At 35.3% G+C, this 19,893-nt stretch overlaps 2 protein-coding genes across 3 annotated transcripts; both read left to right on the forward strand.

The window, feature by feature from the left end:
• The first annotated feature begins 7,498 nt into the window (after nt 1-7,498).
• Nucleotides 7,499-13,590, forward strand: LOC145124943 (putative ABC transporter B family member 8). 2 transcript variants are annotated; one of them, XM_079060420.1, is made up of 3 exons: nt 7,499-7,812; nt 7,968-8,022; nt 13,174-13,590. In XM_079060420.1, exons 1-3 carry the CDS (start codon nt 7,555-7,557, stop codon nt 13,341-13,343), a joined length of 483 nt encoding a protein of 160 aa, XP_078916546.1. In that variant the 5' UTR covers nt 7,499-7,554; the 3' UTR covers nt 13,344-13,590. The 2 variants fall into 2 exon arrangements, with proteins under 2 accessions (XP_078916546.1, XP_078916547.1); XM_079060421.1 differs by lacking the exon at nt 13,174-13,590 and adding an exon at nt 9,803-10,189.
• A 1,677-nt stretch (nt 13,591-15,267) lies between these two features.
• On the forward strand, nt 15,268-19,510 carry LOC145124941 (putative ABC transporter B family member 8). Its single transcript, XM_079060419.1, has 3 exons — nt 15,268-16,300; nt 18,263-18,678; nt 19,327-19,510. The coding sequence occupies exons 1-3, from the start codon at nt 15,269-15,271 to the stop codon at nt 19,367-19,369; spliced, it is 1,491 nt and encodes a 496-aa protein (XP_078916545.1). The 5' UTR covers nt 15,268; the 3' UTR covers nt 19,370-19,510.
• The last annotated feature ends 383 nt before the right edge of the window (nt 19,511-19,893 follow it).

Here is a 19,893-nt window from a genome sequence, read left to right on the forward strand (position 1 = left end):
GAAATAATGATCGTATTACATTGGTGTTAATGTAATTGTAAAAGATGGTGTGATAAAATTGAAATATCATTAATATTGCATAAATTTAGTCATTAATATTGCATAAATTTGGATGGTTTTCTGTAACATTGTTCATCCAAGCGCACAAAATGTACGTATCATATCGTGCAGTTCCGAATAACGTAATTTAAAACTTTTGTAGAGTGTTTTATGATTTAAAGATGCGTTAAAGAGTATTATCAGTTGCGGTTTGCGATTTTAAATTACTAAATCATGATTCAAACCATACCACATCACATGTTTTATTCCATCATATATATAGAGAGAGAGAGAGAGAGAGGTTCAAATGAGAACCAAAAAAGATTAAGAACCATGAGAACCATTTTTGTCTATTAATATCCAAAAAAAAGGAATGGCATTATTGTAAATAATACAAAAGCTGAACCTAATTTCATATTTTATTCCATCAGATCTAAACTTACATCTGATAAACTTAGATCTAATACAAAATAGATTACTCCCTTCTTTCAATATTGTCCAAAAACAAACCCCTGTCTCTTATCTCCTTCTACCACTTGTGATGCAAACCACCATCACCACAACCACTGACGGTGACCCTACCACCCCCGACGAGCCTACCTCTTCCATGTCCGATCGCCTGCATAATCGAATACCTCCATTATTGCCTCCTACCATAATGTTTCATGGTAGATCTGGTATGTATGATCTCAGATTTGAAGCTCTACAGTCCGGATTTACGATTTCCACCACCACCGTCATCTAGACCTTCGAGCTCTGGTCCAAATCTATGTTTTCCGCCACCATCACCGTCTAGATCTGGTCCAGATATACGATTTTCTCGTATCGTTGTCCAGACGTGTCACACCCCAAAACCGGAACGGCGGAAACGTTCTGGGGTGGAGGACGTCATGTCAAGTATCACAACATATGCAGTATAGTAAATCAAAGTACAACAACCATTGCATTAATAGTAATAATTTTACATAGGTTACATTTAACAACAATATCAAAAGTAGATATAGGAAATAACATAAGCTGCAGCTTGGTACTAGGCTGACTTCGCAATGCTCCCGGAGTGTACATGTCTACTGACAACCTGAGAATACAAGTTATTTTGAAAGAGAGTATCAGCATTTTAATGCTGGTGAGTTCATAAGTATTTTAATGACATTGATATAAATACACGTTATTCATCAAAATGATCTCACCAATAATGGTGATTAGAATTTACAGAGTATTAGCATTTCTCCCAGAAAATCCTATATTTTCTAATAAGAGTAGTTTTCTACCAAAACTCGACTGTTTTATGTTTAAGCAAATGAGTTTTTCTACTAAAAGCAGTCTTCTACCAAGACCCAACTGTTTTATGTTTAAGGAGTATTTTCCCCCAAAGGTAACTATCATTATCAAAATATAGTTTATACTTTAAGGAATATGTGAGAAGGTCACAAGTAAAGTAATAGGGAAAATAATACTTTTCTTCAGCAATGACGTTGCTGTTTATAAAGAATAAAATACAAACTCCAGGAAGTATTGAATGAACAATACACCTCGGGGAGTCTAAGTGAATGAAATACAGACTCCAGGCGGTATTAAATGAACAACACACCTCAGAGAGTCTAAATGAATGAAATACAGACTCCAGGCGGTATTAAATGAACAATACGCCTCGGAGAGTCTAAATGAATGAAATACAGACTCCAGGCGGTATTAAATGAACAATACGCATCGGAGAGTCTAAATGAATGAAATACAGACTCCAGGCGGTTTTAAATGAACAATACGCCTCAGAGAGTCTAAAGAGACCTTTTAATCCTAGGTAGGTTAGTTTAAAGGTTTTAAAATGTGGCCTAGTGTATAACTAGGAAAATATGTTATGAGGGTTTTATCTCTAGAAGGTACCGTGATGACACTTATTACCTTAAAGCCATGAATTATAAGGTAATTGTGAAGATACTCGTAACCATACTGATTGACGAATGTGAGCACGACGACCTGCTGACGTCGAAATGATTGTGACATTTGTCACCCCTTGGCTTGGTCGGCCGGGACTGTAGCTAGCAGTCAGGATGTGGGATGGTCTGTCCCGTATAGATCTATACACACAATGCCCGCTCTCCCTCCAGGAGACTCTGGTTACCACTCGACAACGGTGAAATCCGCGTCATGAGGATGTATCTCGTGTTTTGATTTCTATAAACCTTTCTTTTTACTAAAAGTATAAGTTTTCAGAATATAGATATAACTAAGTTCTCCTTCATGAAAGTTATAGTTGGTTTCTAAACTATACCTATTATAGTTTACTCGAGAGGTTATCTAGATGCCTTTGCTACCCAAAGGTGTTGAACTGGAATAAGAGTATTAACATCTAAGCAGATATACATAATATATAACTAGGATTTCAACGACACTCGGACAAATAACCGGATGCTCTAAGTCCACAACCAAACAAGGAACATGAAATAAAGCGGGTTATCAGTCCTAAGTCCTTCAAATCCTACTTATATAACTATATCTATATAGACATGAATCTATCAAGAATATAAGTTTAAAAGACTTTGATAAAAGCTTGGTAATTTAAAAGAGATTTTGGTACTTAAAAGAGATTTGAAAACAAGATATGAAAACCTTTAGCCGGATAAAACAGTTTAACATACAAAAATCTATTTGATTGACAGTTATTAATCACATGTGATTGATATAATAACTTATCAATTCAACTTGTATTCCCACCCCCCCCCCCTATAAAAGCATTTAAAATCATTTAAAAGGTTGATTAAGGGGTATGAACTCACTTGTGGTGGTTGATTCGGACGAACGGATGGTATAGGATGCTAAGTGTCAAGTGAGGACTTGAACACACACGCGAATCCTATTGAACATGTAATGATACATTTATGTATCTAATTAGTCATTTAATAACTAATTAAGTAAGTTAAGACACCCTAATACATGGAAACACTTTGTTTCAAGTGCTAGGAGTACTAAAGGGTTACATCTAAAGAGAGTATGGCCTCACATTGGAGTTTACTCCCCATATGGTAGCACCATATGGGTTTACGGTTCTTGGACCATTTCTCCCATGAGTTTACGGCCGTAAACTCATGGTAATGGTGTCATTGGGTGTTTTAAGGTCCTAAACCACACAAGGAAGTAAGCTAGACTCGAATCCAAGGCTTAGGAAGTGACTAGGGCTCGAAATGGCCCTTTGTTGGAGTTTACGGTCCTTGGACCACTCCTTGGGAGTTTACGGTCGTAAAAACATGTGTTTACGGTCGTAAACCCATGAGTTTACGGTCGTAAACTCATGGTTACCCAACCAATTCGTGTTTTGGTGTTTCTAGCTCATGCATGCAAGGTTCTAGTCCTTTATACAAGCCATAGAAGGTGTTAGGGGCACCTAAACCCCACTTGAAGGTGTTTACGGTCTAAGGAGATCTCCTTGAACCGTAAACACATATGTTCTTGGGGATTTTTATGTTCTTCAAGGGTTTAACATGTATTCTAAGCAAACAACTAGTTAGGAGGAGTGTACTTACTTATAGGAAGCTTGTAGGAGTGTTTAAGGGCCAAAAACATTAGTGTGTGTTCTTGGTGTTCTTGGTGTTTTGAAGAACACTTGAAGATCTAAGAAAAGAGGAGATTTCCATGGATGAAATCGAGTATAAACACTAGATAAAGTGTTATTTGAAAGAAACAAGGTAGGAAACACTTACATTTTTGGCGGATTTGAAGAAATGTGATATGATACTTGAGAGAAAATTTTGGTGTTCTTGAGTTAGGAAGTGAAAAGTGAGGAATGGAGGGTAAACTCATGTTATATGCATGAGTTCATGGTCAAAGGGCGTTTACGGCCCAAACTCCCTTTGTTTGGCCGTAAACACCTAGTCAAGGTGTTAATTGTTTATTTGATACACAACACTCCTAACGGATATTTCCATTTATTTGTTCGTTTGACGAAAAGTTAAAATAAAACACCCAAATGAACTTAAAACCGGCCAAAAATGTACTGGGATGAATTTGACTATTATTTGATGTGCTTGACTGCGGAGTTTATACAAAATGAAAATTTCGGGTTGTCACATCATCCCCCCGTTAGAGGGAATTTCGTCCCGAAATTAGAGTTCAAGCACACCCGCAGTTACAGTTTAGCGAAGCAAAAGGTGAGGATACTTTAGCTTCAACAAGATATTTGGTGCACACAAGATATTTGATGAAATGCTTCAACAAAATTGATTATGTTTTTAAGTTGTAATTATCGTGAGTGAGAGACCTAAACTACTTTATTAAATTGTGAATTAAAGTCTTGAAATGTAAGTTTGAACTTGAGAATATTATTGTGAAGTAAAATTTTTTCGTACTAAAATTTAAAATAATTATATTAAGCTGTGAATTTTTTTTATTAAACCATGATTTGATTGTATTAAGTTGTGAATTAACTGTATTAAACTATGAATTGACTGTATTAAGCTGTGAATTGAATGTATTAAGTTGTGAATTTACTGTATTATACTGTAAGTTAATTGTATTAAGCTATCAATTTTTTATAATTCCTTATAGCTTTCTAAAATATGAGATAAAAGTACCATTATATACAGATCTCATTTAGTCTAATTTTTGAATAAAACATTTAAAATTTAAGTTGTGAAGATTTTTGTAAATAAAATTTGAAAGAAGCACTAGCCTATAGATCTAAAAGTATATATATAAGTTTTAAGTTGAGAACATGGTTGTGAATGTATAATTTGTGCATTAAACTGTTAAATTTTTATACTAAGCTGTGAATTTTGTGTATTGAACTGTGAATTGATTTTATTAAGCTGTGAATTTTTAATGAATTATGTGTTAAAATATGACTGATTTATGTATGAATGTTTGTTTTAATTTGTTTGCGAATATATTTATTTTTGTGTTGTATAAATATGGAAGACTATATTAGTTTTATAATTATTTTGCATTAAATTCAAGATGAGTAAATTAGGGTTTAATTAGACTGTGACTGTAATATTTAAGTTGTTAATGCATGACTTTATTTACAGATCAGATTTGGAAGAAATGTTGGTTGCGATGTTGCTACAGGTGTTTGCTGGCAGTGTTTGGTGGTGGTGGTGGTAGAGTTTGTGTTTTTGACTTCTTTAAATTAGTGAATTATTGTAAAATAGTTTGTATTAAGTTGTAAAGTTTTTGCACTAAATTGTAAATGGACTGTATAAAATTGTATTTCATATCAGTTTTATGTTAAAATATAAGAGCATATATGAACGAAAATATGAAACTGTAAAAATTACAATTTTACCCTTTTCGTACCAAAAGGACAAGAAAATAAGGAATGTTAACATGTTTTATAAGAGTATCATGTAAATATTTACTAATTAACTAGAAAAGATTCCCCGGCGTTGCTGGGGTCGGAAGGTATTGCTTTGTAAAGTAAAGTAGCATGTTGGTTGCTTTTTGTCCGTTAATGTGAGGGTAATTTGGTCTTTTCAGGTAGTAGGGACTGAATTTGTCACCATGGGTAAACCATATGGACCATTTATGTAATTTTGGTGGTGGTGGTGATGGCAGATGGTGGGTGGGTTTATGGTATTGGGTGAGTATTTTCTAATAAATAAAACATTAAATTAAAACCAAAAGGAGAATGTTAAATCTGGTAAACCACATGGACCAATCGTGTAATTTTGTCTAACAATAATAATAATAATGATGAGGGACCATTTCTGCCAAAAGACTAAATACTAATAATATGTAATAAAAGGCGAGGGTTATAAAAAATTCAAACCAAAGTGAAAGGGTTGTTTGTGAACAAAAGCATAAAGATGAAGGGTCAATGTTGTCGACGCCACCTCAACTCAATCCTAATTTTTGTGTTTGGTATCCTGTCCAACAACGTTTTGCCACATACCCATAATAGCATTATCATTTCAGTGACCTCCATCTTCTTATCATGTTTATTTTTAATTGGCCAACATTTAGATACATACAACAAAGTTGGTATAATCATCACCCTATAAAATGTTATCTTTATATTCAGGGGCACCTTTTTGTTACTCAAAACTCTCGTTGTTGCCCTCCACTTTAACCATACTCAACACTCCCTTCCTTATCGATCATAAACTTCGTATACTTGAAACTCTCATTCGAAGGTAGAGCATGCTCATCAATACAAACTTTTATTCCTTCAATGTTTTGCTCCCTACTTAAATTACATCAAAGATATTTTCTCATATAGTGTTAACACAAACTCCCTTTTCTTGTAATAAGTTATTCCACATATTTACCCTATCATTCAACTCAATCTAGAACTGCCACCTTAGCATTGTCATCAGCAAAAAACATACACCATGGGATCTCATATCGGGCCTCACAATAGATTTCGTACATAATCAAAGCAAATAAGTATGACGAAGAGCCGATTCTATAAGTATGATGAAGAGCCGATTCTGAATGTAGCCTAATTTCCAATATGAAAGCCTTTGTGTCGCCAACTGCAGTTCGTGCATATGTTTTAGATCGACAATACATATCACGTATAGTTGTAACATAGCTCGTCGAGAATCTTCTAGCTTCCAGGGTCTTCTATATCGTCTCATATGGGAAGTTGTCGTATTCCTTCTCAAATCTCAAGGACCTAAAGTATCATGTTGGTCGCTTATCGAGTTATCGTATACCTATTAATTAAGTGTAGAATAAAAGACGAACAAAGCAACACCAAATAGGTTGACCCGTTTTAGCACCTATTAGAAGTTATTTATTCTGTCACTATTTTAGTACTTTAGTTTTTAATAATCATTAATGATAAATTATGTAAACAATTGGAAAAACTTAGACAAAACAGGTCAATGCGTGAGCTAAATCTTATTAGACTGTTTTGACATTTTTGACAGATATTAGAAATAGCTTAGAGGTATGCTAATTTTATGACCAAATGGCTTCTAGCCTAGCGGTATCCGGTGTTGCCCACCTTCCTTGAAATTGAGGGTTCAAATCTCGCTGTGAACATATGTGAAATTAAGAAGTCGTTTTGGAGTAGAGTAGATTTGGTGTCTCAAAAAAATACAAAAAAAAAATAAAAACAAACAAATAGTTTCCAGCTAGTAATCAAATATAACTTTAACAACATAAACTCATTTTAACGATTACACAGCCATCATTTTCACCATGAAAGAAGACAAATAGGAGAAACAATAATCAAAGAATAGAAAACCAATTAAAAAAGATAAAGTAAGGTAGAAAAGGTGCATGGGCAAAAACCAATTATCTCTTTCATGGTTACGATTCGACAGTCAAGAAATATACTCCGTATTCTTTTCATTTTCAGTTCTTTACACAACTTTCCACATATATATACCACCCACGATAGCTCTCTATTACTCTATATATATATATATATATATATATATATATATATATATATATATATATATATATATATATATATATATATATATATATATATATATATATATATCATCTCCAATTATTTAAACCAAACCATTCCCCACTTCCACTTGTTCCAAGAAACTCACCGGAAAGATGAGTTCTCCGACCAAGTCGCCGGAGAAATCAATGGAGGAGAACATGAAGAAGAAAAAGAAAAAGTCCATAACTATAATTTTCCGGTATGCCTATTGGTATGACAAATTGCTGATAGTTTTGGGCACACTTGGAGCAATTGGAGATGGGATGTCTACAAATGTTTTATTAGTTTTCGTTAGTCGTCTTTTTAATAGTTTGGGTTATGGCAAAGGTGTTCAACGAAACCCAGAAAACTTTATGCACGAAATTGAAAAGGTTAGCATGCATTTTCTGTAATCTTCTGGATTCTGTTTTCATTTTTCTTTTGTTGTTACGAAAATTTGCAGCAATAGAGAATAGTAATGTCACAAAAACTCTATTTCAATACCGACTCTATTGTCTCATTTGGTTTTGTTTGTGTTTTGTAACAGTGTAGTTTGGCTTTCGTGTACATCGGTTTAGGGGTGATGGTGATGGCGTTTATGGGTAAGCGTCTATGTTTATGCTTCGGTTTTTTACTGTGTAAATGCTAATCAAGGGTTAAATACACGAAATCAGTACATAATTTCTTTGATTTGTTTATTATAACGATCTACTTGCACTTGTTCATGTTATCGCATTTTTTTACTACTACTATAATTAGGTATATCTTTATAGGTATAATGACCTAATAAAGAAATAACACAAAGGTACACCATTATAATTAGACATATTTTATGTTGTACACAAATAAACAAAAATAATGTTATTTCTATTAAGGACTAAGATACGGTTCGTATCTTTTATATATTTATAAGATATTGAGGTGTAAATATTTAGTCAACACCAGCTGTATTCTCCCTGTATCATTCCTAGTCTATCGCATATAGCTGTAACTTTGGCTATATAAAGCCACTCGATTGTACATGTTAATCAATTAAACATATTAAAGCTTTACAACTCTATATGGTATCAGAGCACCACTAACTCTCACGAGTTCTTTGATCCACCTCAACTCAAGCCGTTTCCTCTCTTACTTACATCTAGGGCTATTCAATGGCCAAAAACACCCAAATCACAGCCACCACCCATCTGACCACAAAGCTCACAGCAGCGAACTACCCAGTATGGAGAAAACAGGTTGAATCGACCCTGATCAGCCTCGAACTTGAAGACTTCATCATCGGTCCCTCCACCAAACCTGCAAAAGAACTCAATGACAAGGATGGCAAGCCCATCCCCAACCCAGAATACCTTTCGTGGTATCGCAAAGACCAGATGATTTTCAGTGCAATCTTAGGTAGTTGCTCTGACTCAATTCAACCTTTAATTTCCTCTGCCTCCACAGCCCGTGAAGCATGGGAACGACTTCACTCAAGATTTGCCTCCTCATCCAGATCTCGTATCATCTCCTTAAAGTCCAAGCTAGCGAAAAACCCTAAGGGTAGTCGCTCCATCACAGAGTTCCTTCACGAGATGCGTGCAATTGCCGATAACCTAGCCCTAGCACAAAGTCCTGTTTCAGAAGAGGACCTCATGATTCACATCCTATCTCAATTAGGCGACGACTATGACACTATTGCTGCAGCTATCAAGGTGAGAGATAACCCAATCACTTATTCTGAACTCTTTGATAAACTCACTGATTATGAACGAGCTCTCAAAGACACGACATTACCACCTGAATCTATACCCACTACAGTCAACTACACCAATCGGCAACAGGGGTCAAATTTCCGTAACCCAAATTCGTTTTCCAGGAACAATCGGTCCTACAATACCAGATCACAACGAGGGGCCCATGCTTCTAACTGGTCCAGTCACAATTCTCAAGGAAACCGCAACACCAGAAATACTGAGTTTTGTCAGTATTGTAATATACCTGGACATCTCACCCGTGACTGTCGCAAACTAGCCAGGTTTCTAAGAGACAACAACGTTAACACAGACAAAACCACAAACCCAGTAGCCAATGTTACTACTTCAGCTCCAACATCTCCTTCTTGGCTATTTGATACTGGCGCCTCCAACCATGTTACCTCCGATCGTCAAACACTTCACAGTGTTTCAGAATATGGCGGTCCTGATGAAGTCGTCCTTGGTGATGGTACAGGTTTACCTATTTCTAACATTGGCAACACTTACATCAAGACACCTCACAGAAACTTACTATTATCCAAAGTCTTACATGTTCCAAGCTTACACAAAAACCTTGTTTCTGTTTCTCAATTATGTGACACTAATCTTGTTTCGGTGGAATTCTTTCCATCTCATTTTTTTTGTGAAGGATCTGTGCACGAGGGCGCGTCTCATGCGAGGAGAGAGAACTGAAGGCATCTACCATACCAGCTTATCACCTACAGTTCAAATCAACACTATCTCCAAGAATTCTCCATTGAGCCTTCATCACAAACTTGGCCATCCATCAGTCCGTGTTTTTAAGTCTATTATTTCTCAACTAGGTTTAAGTTCAAATTTCAATGTTCATTGTCCTTCTTGTTCAATTAATAAAAGTCACAAGTTACCTTTTGGTTCCAATTCCTTTGTTGCAAACCATCCTCTTCAACTTCTTTACACTGATGTCTGGGGTCCTGTTCAAACATCCATAGATAACTTCCGTTACTATGTTATCTTTGTTGACTACTTTACAAAGTACACATGGATATATCCCATCAAACACAAAAACGATGTAGCCAAGTTATTCCCAACCTTCAAACTGCTCGTTGAAAAATACTTTCAGCATCTAATTGTGTCAATATTTAGTGATAATGGTGAGGAATATCTACGCCTCCTACCAATCCTACAAGCTCATGACATCTCCCACTACACTACCCTGCCCCACACACCTGAACAGAATGGAATTGCAGAACGACGCCACAGACATATTGTGGAAACTGGTCTAGCCCTACTACACTATGCCAACCTACCCCTCACATACTGGTCCCATGCATTTGAAACTGCAGTTTACCACATCAACAGACTTCCAACCCCCATACTTGATCACAAATCCCCTTATGAGTACCTATTCAAATAGCCACCAAATTATTCCAAACTCAAACCATTTGGATGTCTGTGTTACCCATGGCTACGCCCCTATACCAACTCAAAACTCCAACCAAAATCAGCACCATGTCTATTTCTTGGCTACTCAAATTCCAAATCTGCCTACAAATGTTATGACCTCAGAACCAAACGCCTATATCACTCCCGCCATGTTGAGTTTATACCCGCTCTTTTTCCCTCCAGTCGCTTACCCCCTGACACACCTCTACCTACACCAGATGCCTTTCTTAACTCAATCAAAACAACCAAAACCACACCCACTTCTAACATTCCAATCTCATCACCCTCAAATACGCCACCCGTCCCAATAATAATAGAAGAAGCAAATTCCCATTCTCCATCTCCACCCATACCGACCACCTCTCATGACACCTCGCCTACCACTCCCACTGCTGCCTCTCCTGTCTCTGTGATATCTTCGACTGCATCCTCACCCAGTACTCCCTCACCATCACCTCCCTCACCTCAACCACAACCATAACCACCCCTACCTGCTACCCGTCGCCGCAAACAAAACCCTAAATACTATAACCCATCCTTTATAAACACTGCTACCCTTCACCCAATACCCCCAACTCATGAACCAAACACACATACACAAGCTCTCAAAGACCCAAACTGGCGTCATGCCATGGACCAAGAGTTTAATGCATTAATCGCTAATGGAACCTGGGAACTAGTTCCAAAATCCTCTCACACTCCAATTGGCTGCAAATGGATATTTCGCATCAAAAGAAACCCTGATGGCACCATTACAAAATACAAAGCCAGACTAGTCGCCAAAGGGTTCCTCCAACAGTATGACAAAAATTACTTTGATACCTTCAGCCCAGTAACCAAACCAGTCACTATTCGAACAGTTCTATCCATTGCTCTCTCTCACAGTTGGGTTATTCGCCAACTAGATGTCAACAATGCATTTCTCCATGGCACCCTTCATGAAGAAGTATTCATGTCCCAACTACCTGGATTCGCTCATCCCCAATTTCCCAACCACATCTGCAAACTTAAAAAATCCCTATATGGCCTTAAGCAAGCACCGAGAGCGTGGTACATTGAACTCACCAACTTTCTCACTTCTGTAGGTTTTTGCAAGTCTAGAGCTGACCCATCTCTCTTCGTCTACAATAAAAATCATATCCTTTGTTATCTTCTCGTTTATGTAGACGACTTTGTACTCACTGGCAACAATTCATCCTTCCTAGACAAGTTTGTCACGAACTTAGCCAATAGGTTCTCCATCAAAGACCTAGGTTCATTACATCACTTTCTTGGCATTGAGGTGATACCGACTTCTACCGGTCTGTTTCTATCTCAACATCGCCATATCCAAGACCTACTCACTCTCTTTAACATGGACGGAGCCAAAGAAGTAGCCACCCCGCTGAACGCCTCAGTCTCTCTCACAACACAAGACGGGTCCGCAAGCACAGATCCTACACCATATCGGAGGTTAGTCGGCTCTTTACAATACTTGGCATTTACGAGACCGGATATTTCTTTTGCTGTCAACAAACTCTCTCAGTTCATGCATGCACCGACAGAAATTCATTGGCAGGCTCTCAAACGAGTTCTCAGGAATTTGAAAGGCTCTATTCACCATGGTCTACTTCTTAGCCGCAAGTCAACAATGGATCTCACCGCCTTCTCCGACTCCGATTGGGGGGAATCGACTGTGGCGGACGCTCCACCACTGCCTACATTCTCTACCTTGGTTCCAACATTATCTCTTGGAGATCGGCCCGCCAAAAATCTGTCTCTCGGTCCTCCACAGAAGCAGAGTACAAAGCGCTTGCTAATGCCGCCTCTGAAATCGCTTGGGTTAAAAACCTGTTACTGGATTTGGGTATCTCATTCTCACATCTGCCAACACTCTACTGTGACAATACGGGAGCTACCTACTCATGCGCCAACCCAGTTTATCATTCTAGAATGAAACATGTAGCTTTGGACTATCATTTTGTTCGAGAAAAAGTTCAAGATGGATCCTTGCGCGTTAGACATATCAACTCCTTTGATCAACTGGCTGATGCTCTCACCAAACCATTAACTCGTGCTCCGTTTCTCCGACTTCGTTCCAAGCTTGGAGTATCTGACGGATCCTCCATCTTGCGGGGGCGTATTAAGGACTAAGATACAGTTCGTATCTTTTATATATTTATAAGATATTGAGGTGTAAATATTTAGTCAACACCAGCTTTATTCTCCCTGTATCATTCCTAGTCTATCGCATATAGCTGTAACTTTGGCTATATAAAGCCACTCGATTGTACATGTTAATCAATTAAACATATTAAAGCTTTACAACTCTATAATTTCTTGCATTTAACTCATCAATCAATTGTCTGCAAAAGGATATTGTTGGAGTAAAATAAGCGAACGTCAAGTATTAAAAATTCGTTATAAATATTTGGAGGCTATTTTAAGACAAAAAGTTGGTTTCTTTGATTCACAAGAAGCAACAACTTCAGAAATCATCAATAGCATTTCAAAAGACACCTCCCTCCTCCAAGAAGTCCTTAGTGAAAAGTTAACCACACCCCTATAGCGACACACACAAACAAACCGTCACTAACTCATTTTAACTTTTTGTAGGTGCCAAAATTCTTGATGTACACGTCGATGTTCTTATCGGGACTAGCATTTTGCACATACTTCTCGTGGAGGATGGCTTTAGTAGCTTTTCCAACGACAGTTTTCTTGATTATTCCAGGTCTTATCTACGGAAAGTATCTGTTGTTTTTGTCAAAAAAAGTCGTTCCTAGAATACAGTAAGGCGAACAGTATTGTGGAACAAGCTCTTGCTTCCATAAAAACTGTTTACTCGTTTACTTCCGAGAAAATGATTGTCCAAAAGTACTCAATGATTTTAGACCGGACAACTGAAATGGGTTTGAAACAAGGAATCGCGAAAGGTCTTGCTGTTGGGAGTACCGGTCTTTCTTTTGCTATTTGGGCATTGATCGCGTGGTATGGAAGCCGTTTGGTTATGTATAAAGGAGAAAGTGGAGGGCGGGTGTACACCTCGGGTCTTGCATTTGTGTTAGGTGGACTGTAAGTATTTTTTTTTCTGCTTATTTGGTTAATTATATTTTTGGTTCGCCTGATTTTGTTGATTTTTACAAATGTGTGGTCTAATAATTTGATTAAAAAATAGTTGTCATGTTTTTCATGCCTAAATCATTTAAGTTAAGAGCTCAACTATTGATTTATACAATTGACCATTTTACCCATATCTTTATATTTGTCATTATCCTTAAGGTTATGTTTGAAAAATAACTAAAAATCTAGTATAAGATCTTGATTCTTTTTTTTTCACAATTTAAACCGAATGCAAATCATGTTTTTTGTGTTGGCTTTTTTAGCTAATGTATTTTTCAAAAAAAAAATGATCAAAACATCATATGTTTTATGCAAATAACATGATGTATTTTTCAAAAAAAATGATCAAAACATCATATGTTTTATGCAATTAACATCTTTTGCTTGCATAAAAGACACTATTTTTTGGAAAATACATAATAGTTTTTTACCTTTATGATAATAATTAAACCAGATAAAATTTGTATAAAATTCAAAAATAAAAAAAAAATCCAAAATATATCTCAAAATGTTAGGGCTTTTTTGAGTTGTTAATTTAAACAATATAGACTGAAAACGTAATGAAACTGCATTTTAGGGACCAAAATGGTCATATCCGGAAATATGATTCCGAATGCTGGTTTTGTTTTTGAAGAGCTCTTGGGATGGCATTACCGGAACTGAATCACTTCACGGAAGCATCAATAGCAGCGTCAAGAATCTTCCACAGGATCGATCGAGTCCCAGAAATCGATGGTGAAGACATCAAAGGACTTGTACCTGATGAAATCCACGGAAAGATTGAATTTGAAAATGTCGATTTCACATATCCTTCAAGACCTAACTCCATTATTCTCCATGATTTCAACCTCAAAATCGAAGCAGGAAGCACTGTCGCTCTAGTGGGAGCAAGCGGTAGTTGTAAATCCACCGCCATTGCTTTGGTTCAGAGATTTTACAACGCAGATCGAGGAATTATTCGTGTTGATGGAATCGATATCAAAAAACTACAGTTGAAATGGTTGCGAGCACAAATGGGACTTGTTAGTCAAGAACACGCGCTATTTGGAACCTCGATTCGAGAAAACATTATGTTTGGGAAGATCGATGCAACAATGGAGGAAGTAATCGCTGCTGCAACGGCGGCCAATGCTCATAATTTCATCCGGCAGCTTCCGGAAGGATATGAAACGAAGGTCGGTGAAAGAGGGGCGCTGTTATCGGGGGGACAAAAGCAGCGGATAGCGATTATTAAAAACCCTGTGATTCTTCTTCTCGATGAAGCTACGAGCGCACTTGATTCGGAATCGGAGAAACTTGTTCAAACTGCTCTTGATCAAGCTTCCATGGGAAGAACAACAATGGTGGTTGCTCACAAGCTTGCAACGATACGAAACGCAGATGTGATTGCAGTCATGAGTGAAGGTAGGGTTATCGAACAAGGCTCACACAACGAATTAATCAACAGTCACACAGGTCAGTACGCCCATTTAGTCAAACTTCAGCGCCAATTCAGCTCGTTTAACGACGAACACCACACTCCGGTGACTAAAAGCAGCGCTTCGAGATTAAGCACTTCAAATCAAGCCAAGCAATGTTCGATTCACCGATGCCTTTCAACGATCCACAATTGCTATCATCATCAAATCACCCACCGCCTTCGTTCTCCCGACTCCTTGCTCTAAACTCGCCGGAATGGAAACAAGCGTTGATTGGGAGCTTAGCAGCGGCGACGTTTGGCGCTGTGCAACCGGTGTATGCGTTAACAGTCGGAGGAATGATTTCAGCTTTTTTTGTACTAAATCACGAAGAAATGAATTCCCGAATAAGAACTTACTCCATAATCTTCTGCTCACTTTCCATCATCTCGATCCTCGTTAACCTCTTACAGCATTACAACTTCGCATACATGGGTGAACAATTAACCAAAAGAATCAGATTGAAAATGCTCGAAAAGATCTTGACCTTCGAAACAGCCTGGTTTGACGATGAAGAAAACGCAAGCGGTGCGTTGTGCTCGAGGTTAAGCAACGAAGCTTCAATGGTGAAATCTCTGGTAGCTGACAGAATGTCGTTACTAATCCAAACAGGGTCAGGGGTGTTGATCGCCATGATTATGGGTTTAATCGTGGCCTGGAAGCTTGCACTTGTGATGATCGCAGTTCAACCCCTAACGATTCTCTGTTTCTACGCAAGAAAAGTGTTACTTTCAACAATGTCGGCTAATTTCATAAAGTATCAGAATCAAAGCACTCAGATTGCTGTTAAGGCTGTTTACAATCATCGAATTGTGACCTCGTTTCAAAGTTTAGGGATTGTTCTTCAGCTTTTTGATAAAGCTCAAGATGGGCCGAGAAGGGAGGCGAGGAAGAAGGCGTGGTTGGCCGGAATCGGAATCGGGTCAGCTCAAGGGTTGACTTTTATATGTCGGGCTTTGGATTTTTGGTATGGTGGGAAGCTGGTCAACGCCGGAGAGATATCCGCCGGTGACGTTTTCAAGACTTTTTTTATATTGATCAGCACCGGAAAAGTAATAGCTGATGCCGGAAGTATGACTTCCGACATAGCTAAAGGCTCCAAAGTTGTTGCTTCGGTTTTCTCCATTCTTGATCGCCAATCACTAATCTCCACCAATGTTCACGTAAGTAGCCAATCACCAAATCTCAGTTTTTATATTTAAATATGTATTTTGTTTTTAAGGTTAAAAAAAAAGAACTTATATATTTGGTTAAAATATTAACATTATTTTTTTATCAAATTTTTTTTTTGCATTTTTTCACTTTTTTCGCAAAAAGAACCTCAATTTTTTTGCCGAAAAAAACCTCAATCTTTTAATAGTTTTCCAAAAAAACCCTCAAGATCTTTAAAAACTGCTAAAATTGCCAAATAGACAAAAATGAAAAAATATAATATCTTTTTCATGAAAAAAAAAGTATAAATAAAATTAATGTTCAACAAAAAAACACAATATATAAAATAATTATTTAGATATGAGCCTTTGCTTTAGTTTTAAAAAGTACTAAAAGACAAAAAAAAAGTAAACTTATTTATATCACAAATTAAACTTATGTCCATTTGATTTAGGGTTAATGTCATAAAAATCCTCAAGTTTTCAGGTTTTTATCGGTTTTGCTCAAAGTTGAATTTTATGTCCGTTTTTACCCTTACATTTTCCAAAAAATGTTCGGTTTTACCCTTTACCGGTGATAGCAGGTTTTCCAGGTTACCATTATATTAAATTTGCAAAAAAACCCTTAAGTTTATAGGTTTTTTACGCTTTTACCCTTAAGTTTTTAATTTTTTTATACTTTTACCCTATCTATTTTTTTTTCATATTATACGTATTCATGCAAAAAAATCATATTTATATACGATAAAAAATTAATTAAATATAATATTTACATTTTTTTAATGTTATTGCTTTATGTGTCTGTGTGTGTGTGTATATATATATATATATATATATATATATATATATATATATATATATATATATATATATTTTTTTTTCTGGATGAACCGTATAAAATGTAAAAAAAAAAAACAAATTAGGATGTTTTTATAACTACAAATACGTATTTTTATGTATTTAAAAATATACATATCAATAAATCAACTTGTTCAATTATAAACGTGTGTGTGTGTGTGTGTGTGTCTATATATATATATATATATATATATATATATATATATATATATATATATATATATATATTAGAAATGCTAATATGTATTTTTGAAGTACAAATATTTATTTTTACGTTTATATAAGTATATACGTATATTTTTAGAAGTGTAAATATGTATATTGATATATGTTTTTTTAAAAGTATAAATATATTTTTAGAAGTATATATACAAATTAATATTTCTAAAAATATAAACATATGTATTTATACTTCTAAAAACTATATCTATAAAATATGTATTCATAATTCTAAATATATTAGTTTATTTTTTAAATGGTATAATACTGCAAACACACACACACACACACACACACACATATATATATATATATATATATATATATATATATATATATATATATATATAATTAGATATTTTTTCGTATATAAATACGATTTGCATGAATACGTATAATATGAAAAAAAAAATACATAGGGTAAAAGTATAAAAGAATTAAAAACTTAAGGGTAAATGCGTAAAAAAACTATAAACTTAAGGGTTTTTTTTGTGAATTTAATATAATGGTAACCTGAAAAACCTGCTATCACCGGTAAAAGGGTAAAACCGAACATTTTTTGGAAAATGTAAGGGTAAAAACGGACATAAAATTCAACTTTGGGTAAAACCGACAAAAACCTGAAAACTTAAGGGTTTTTATGACATTAACCCTTTGATTTATAATATAAAATGTCACAAATGCGATTTTTTTCTTGACAAAACACCTTCCTTCTAAAAAAGTATTATTTAAAGTTTTTCTTTTAGAATTTTATGCTCACAAAACACCATTATTTGAAATGTTTTTTAAATAGCATTTTGTAACAAAACAAAAACAAATAGTTTGTTACCTATTTATGATACTACTGTTGTTTTGTATAAGAACTAGCTAATGATCATATGTTTCATATGAAAACAGGAGGGAGATGAAAGCAGTGGAGTAAAGTTGGAAAAACTAAGTGGTGTAATAGAAATAAGAAAAGTGGATTTTGCATACCCATGTAGACCCGATACATTAATCTTAAGAGAATTTTGTTTAGAAGTAAAACCCGGAACAAGCATCGGATTAGTTGGGAAAAGTGGGTGTGGAAAGTCAACAGTTATTGCATTGGTCCAAAGATTCTATGATACAGACAGAGGTACAGTGAAAATAGACCGAGTAGACATAAGGATGTTCAACATCGAATGGTATAGAACGCATATGGCTTTGGTTAGCCAAGAGCCCGTTTTATATTCGGGCACGATTCGTGACAATATTATTTTCGGAAAAATTGATGCTTTTGAAAACGAATTGATTGAAGCTGCTAAAGCTGCAAATGCTCATACTTTCATCTCGTAAGTACATTACAATGGTTTTATATTCATATACTTTTAATTATTTTTCTAATATTAATATATTTCTAAATTTCACCAAATATTAAACTTTTTTTATTTAGTTATAATATTAAAAAGTATCATTTATAAGTTTTAAAAAATTTATATATCTATTTTACATTATATTAAACATAAAAAATGAATTTTATTTATAATAAATGAAATAAAATGATAAAAGACAAAAAAAAATTAAACTATGAAAAAGTTAATTTCGCAAAACTTATTAGTTTTTACTACACAAGTAAACTTAAAAAAAAAAAAAGTCTTTTTAATTGAAAAACTTTTAAAACATTATATTTGATTTTCCCCAACTTATTTGACATAAAAAGCTATTATTTGCATTGTATTCTTTTTTTAATTTAAATTGAACATAATGAGTTAAGTAAAAAAAAAGGATATAGCTTCATCTATTAAGACACCAACCATTTTACCTTATGAAATTTGTTTTTTAAAATGCAAAAATAAAATGATCATTTAGTTACAATCTAGAAAGAACACTTTATCGAGATATATATCATTACTCATTTACTCATTCAACAAAAGACTTAATAGCAAAAAAATAGATAAATAAATAAATCCTTATTTTTTTTATATATATAATATATCCAGGGCACTAAAAGATGGGTATGAAACCGAATGTGGTGAAAGATGAGTACAATTATCAGGTGGACAAAAACAACGAATTGCAATTGCTAGAGCAATTATTCGCAACCCAACAATCTTACTACTAGACGAGGCTACAAGTGCCCTTGATGTCCAATCAGAACAAGTTGTTCAAGAAGCATTGGATCGAATTATGGTTGGGAGGACTACAGTTGTAGTGGCACATCGACTTAATACAATAAGACACCTTGACTCAATTGCTTTTGTGTCTGAAGGGAAAGTTTTGGAACAAGGAACTTATAATCAACTTAAGAATAAGAAAGGGGCGTTCTTTGAACTCGCTAATCTTCAGAAAACCTAAGGTTTTTAATGAAAAGAACTAGCTAATATTCAAAAAACCTAAGGTTTTTAATGGTATTTTTATGTATATATAGTAATGAGGGTTATGAGAGTACCCAATGAAATGTGCTTGTAATTGAGCGATTGTTGGGTAACATGACTACAATCGGATTATTGTTGCGATGATTTATGTGTAACCTTGATGAAATGTTTATATATTTAATTGGGCATTTG

Source organism: Lactuca virosa, chromosome 7 (assembly GCF_052849685.1).
Source record: "Lactuca virosa cultivar CGN04683 chromosome 7, Lactuca_virosa_CGN04683_v6, whole genome shotgun sequence".
NCBI lineage: Eukaryota > Viridiplantae > Streptophyta > Magnoliopsida > Asterales > Asteraceae > Lactuca > Lactuca virosa.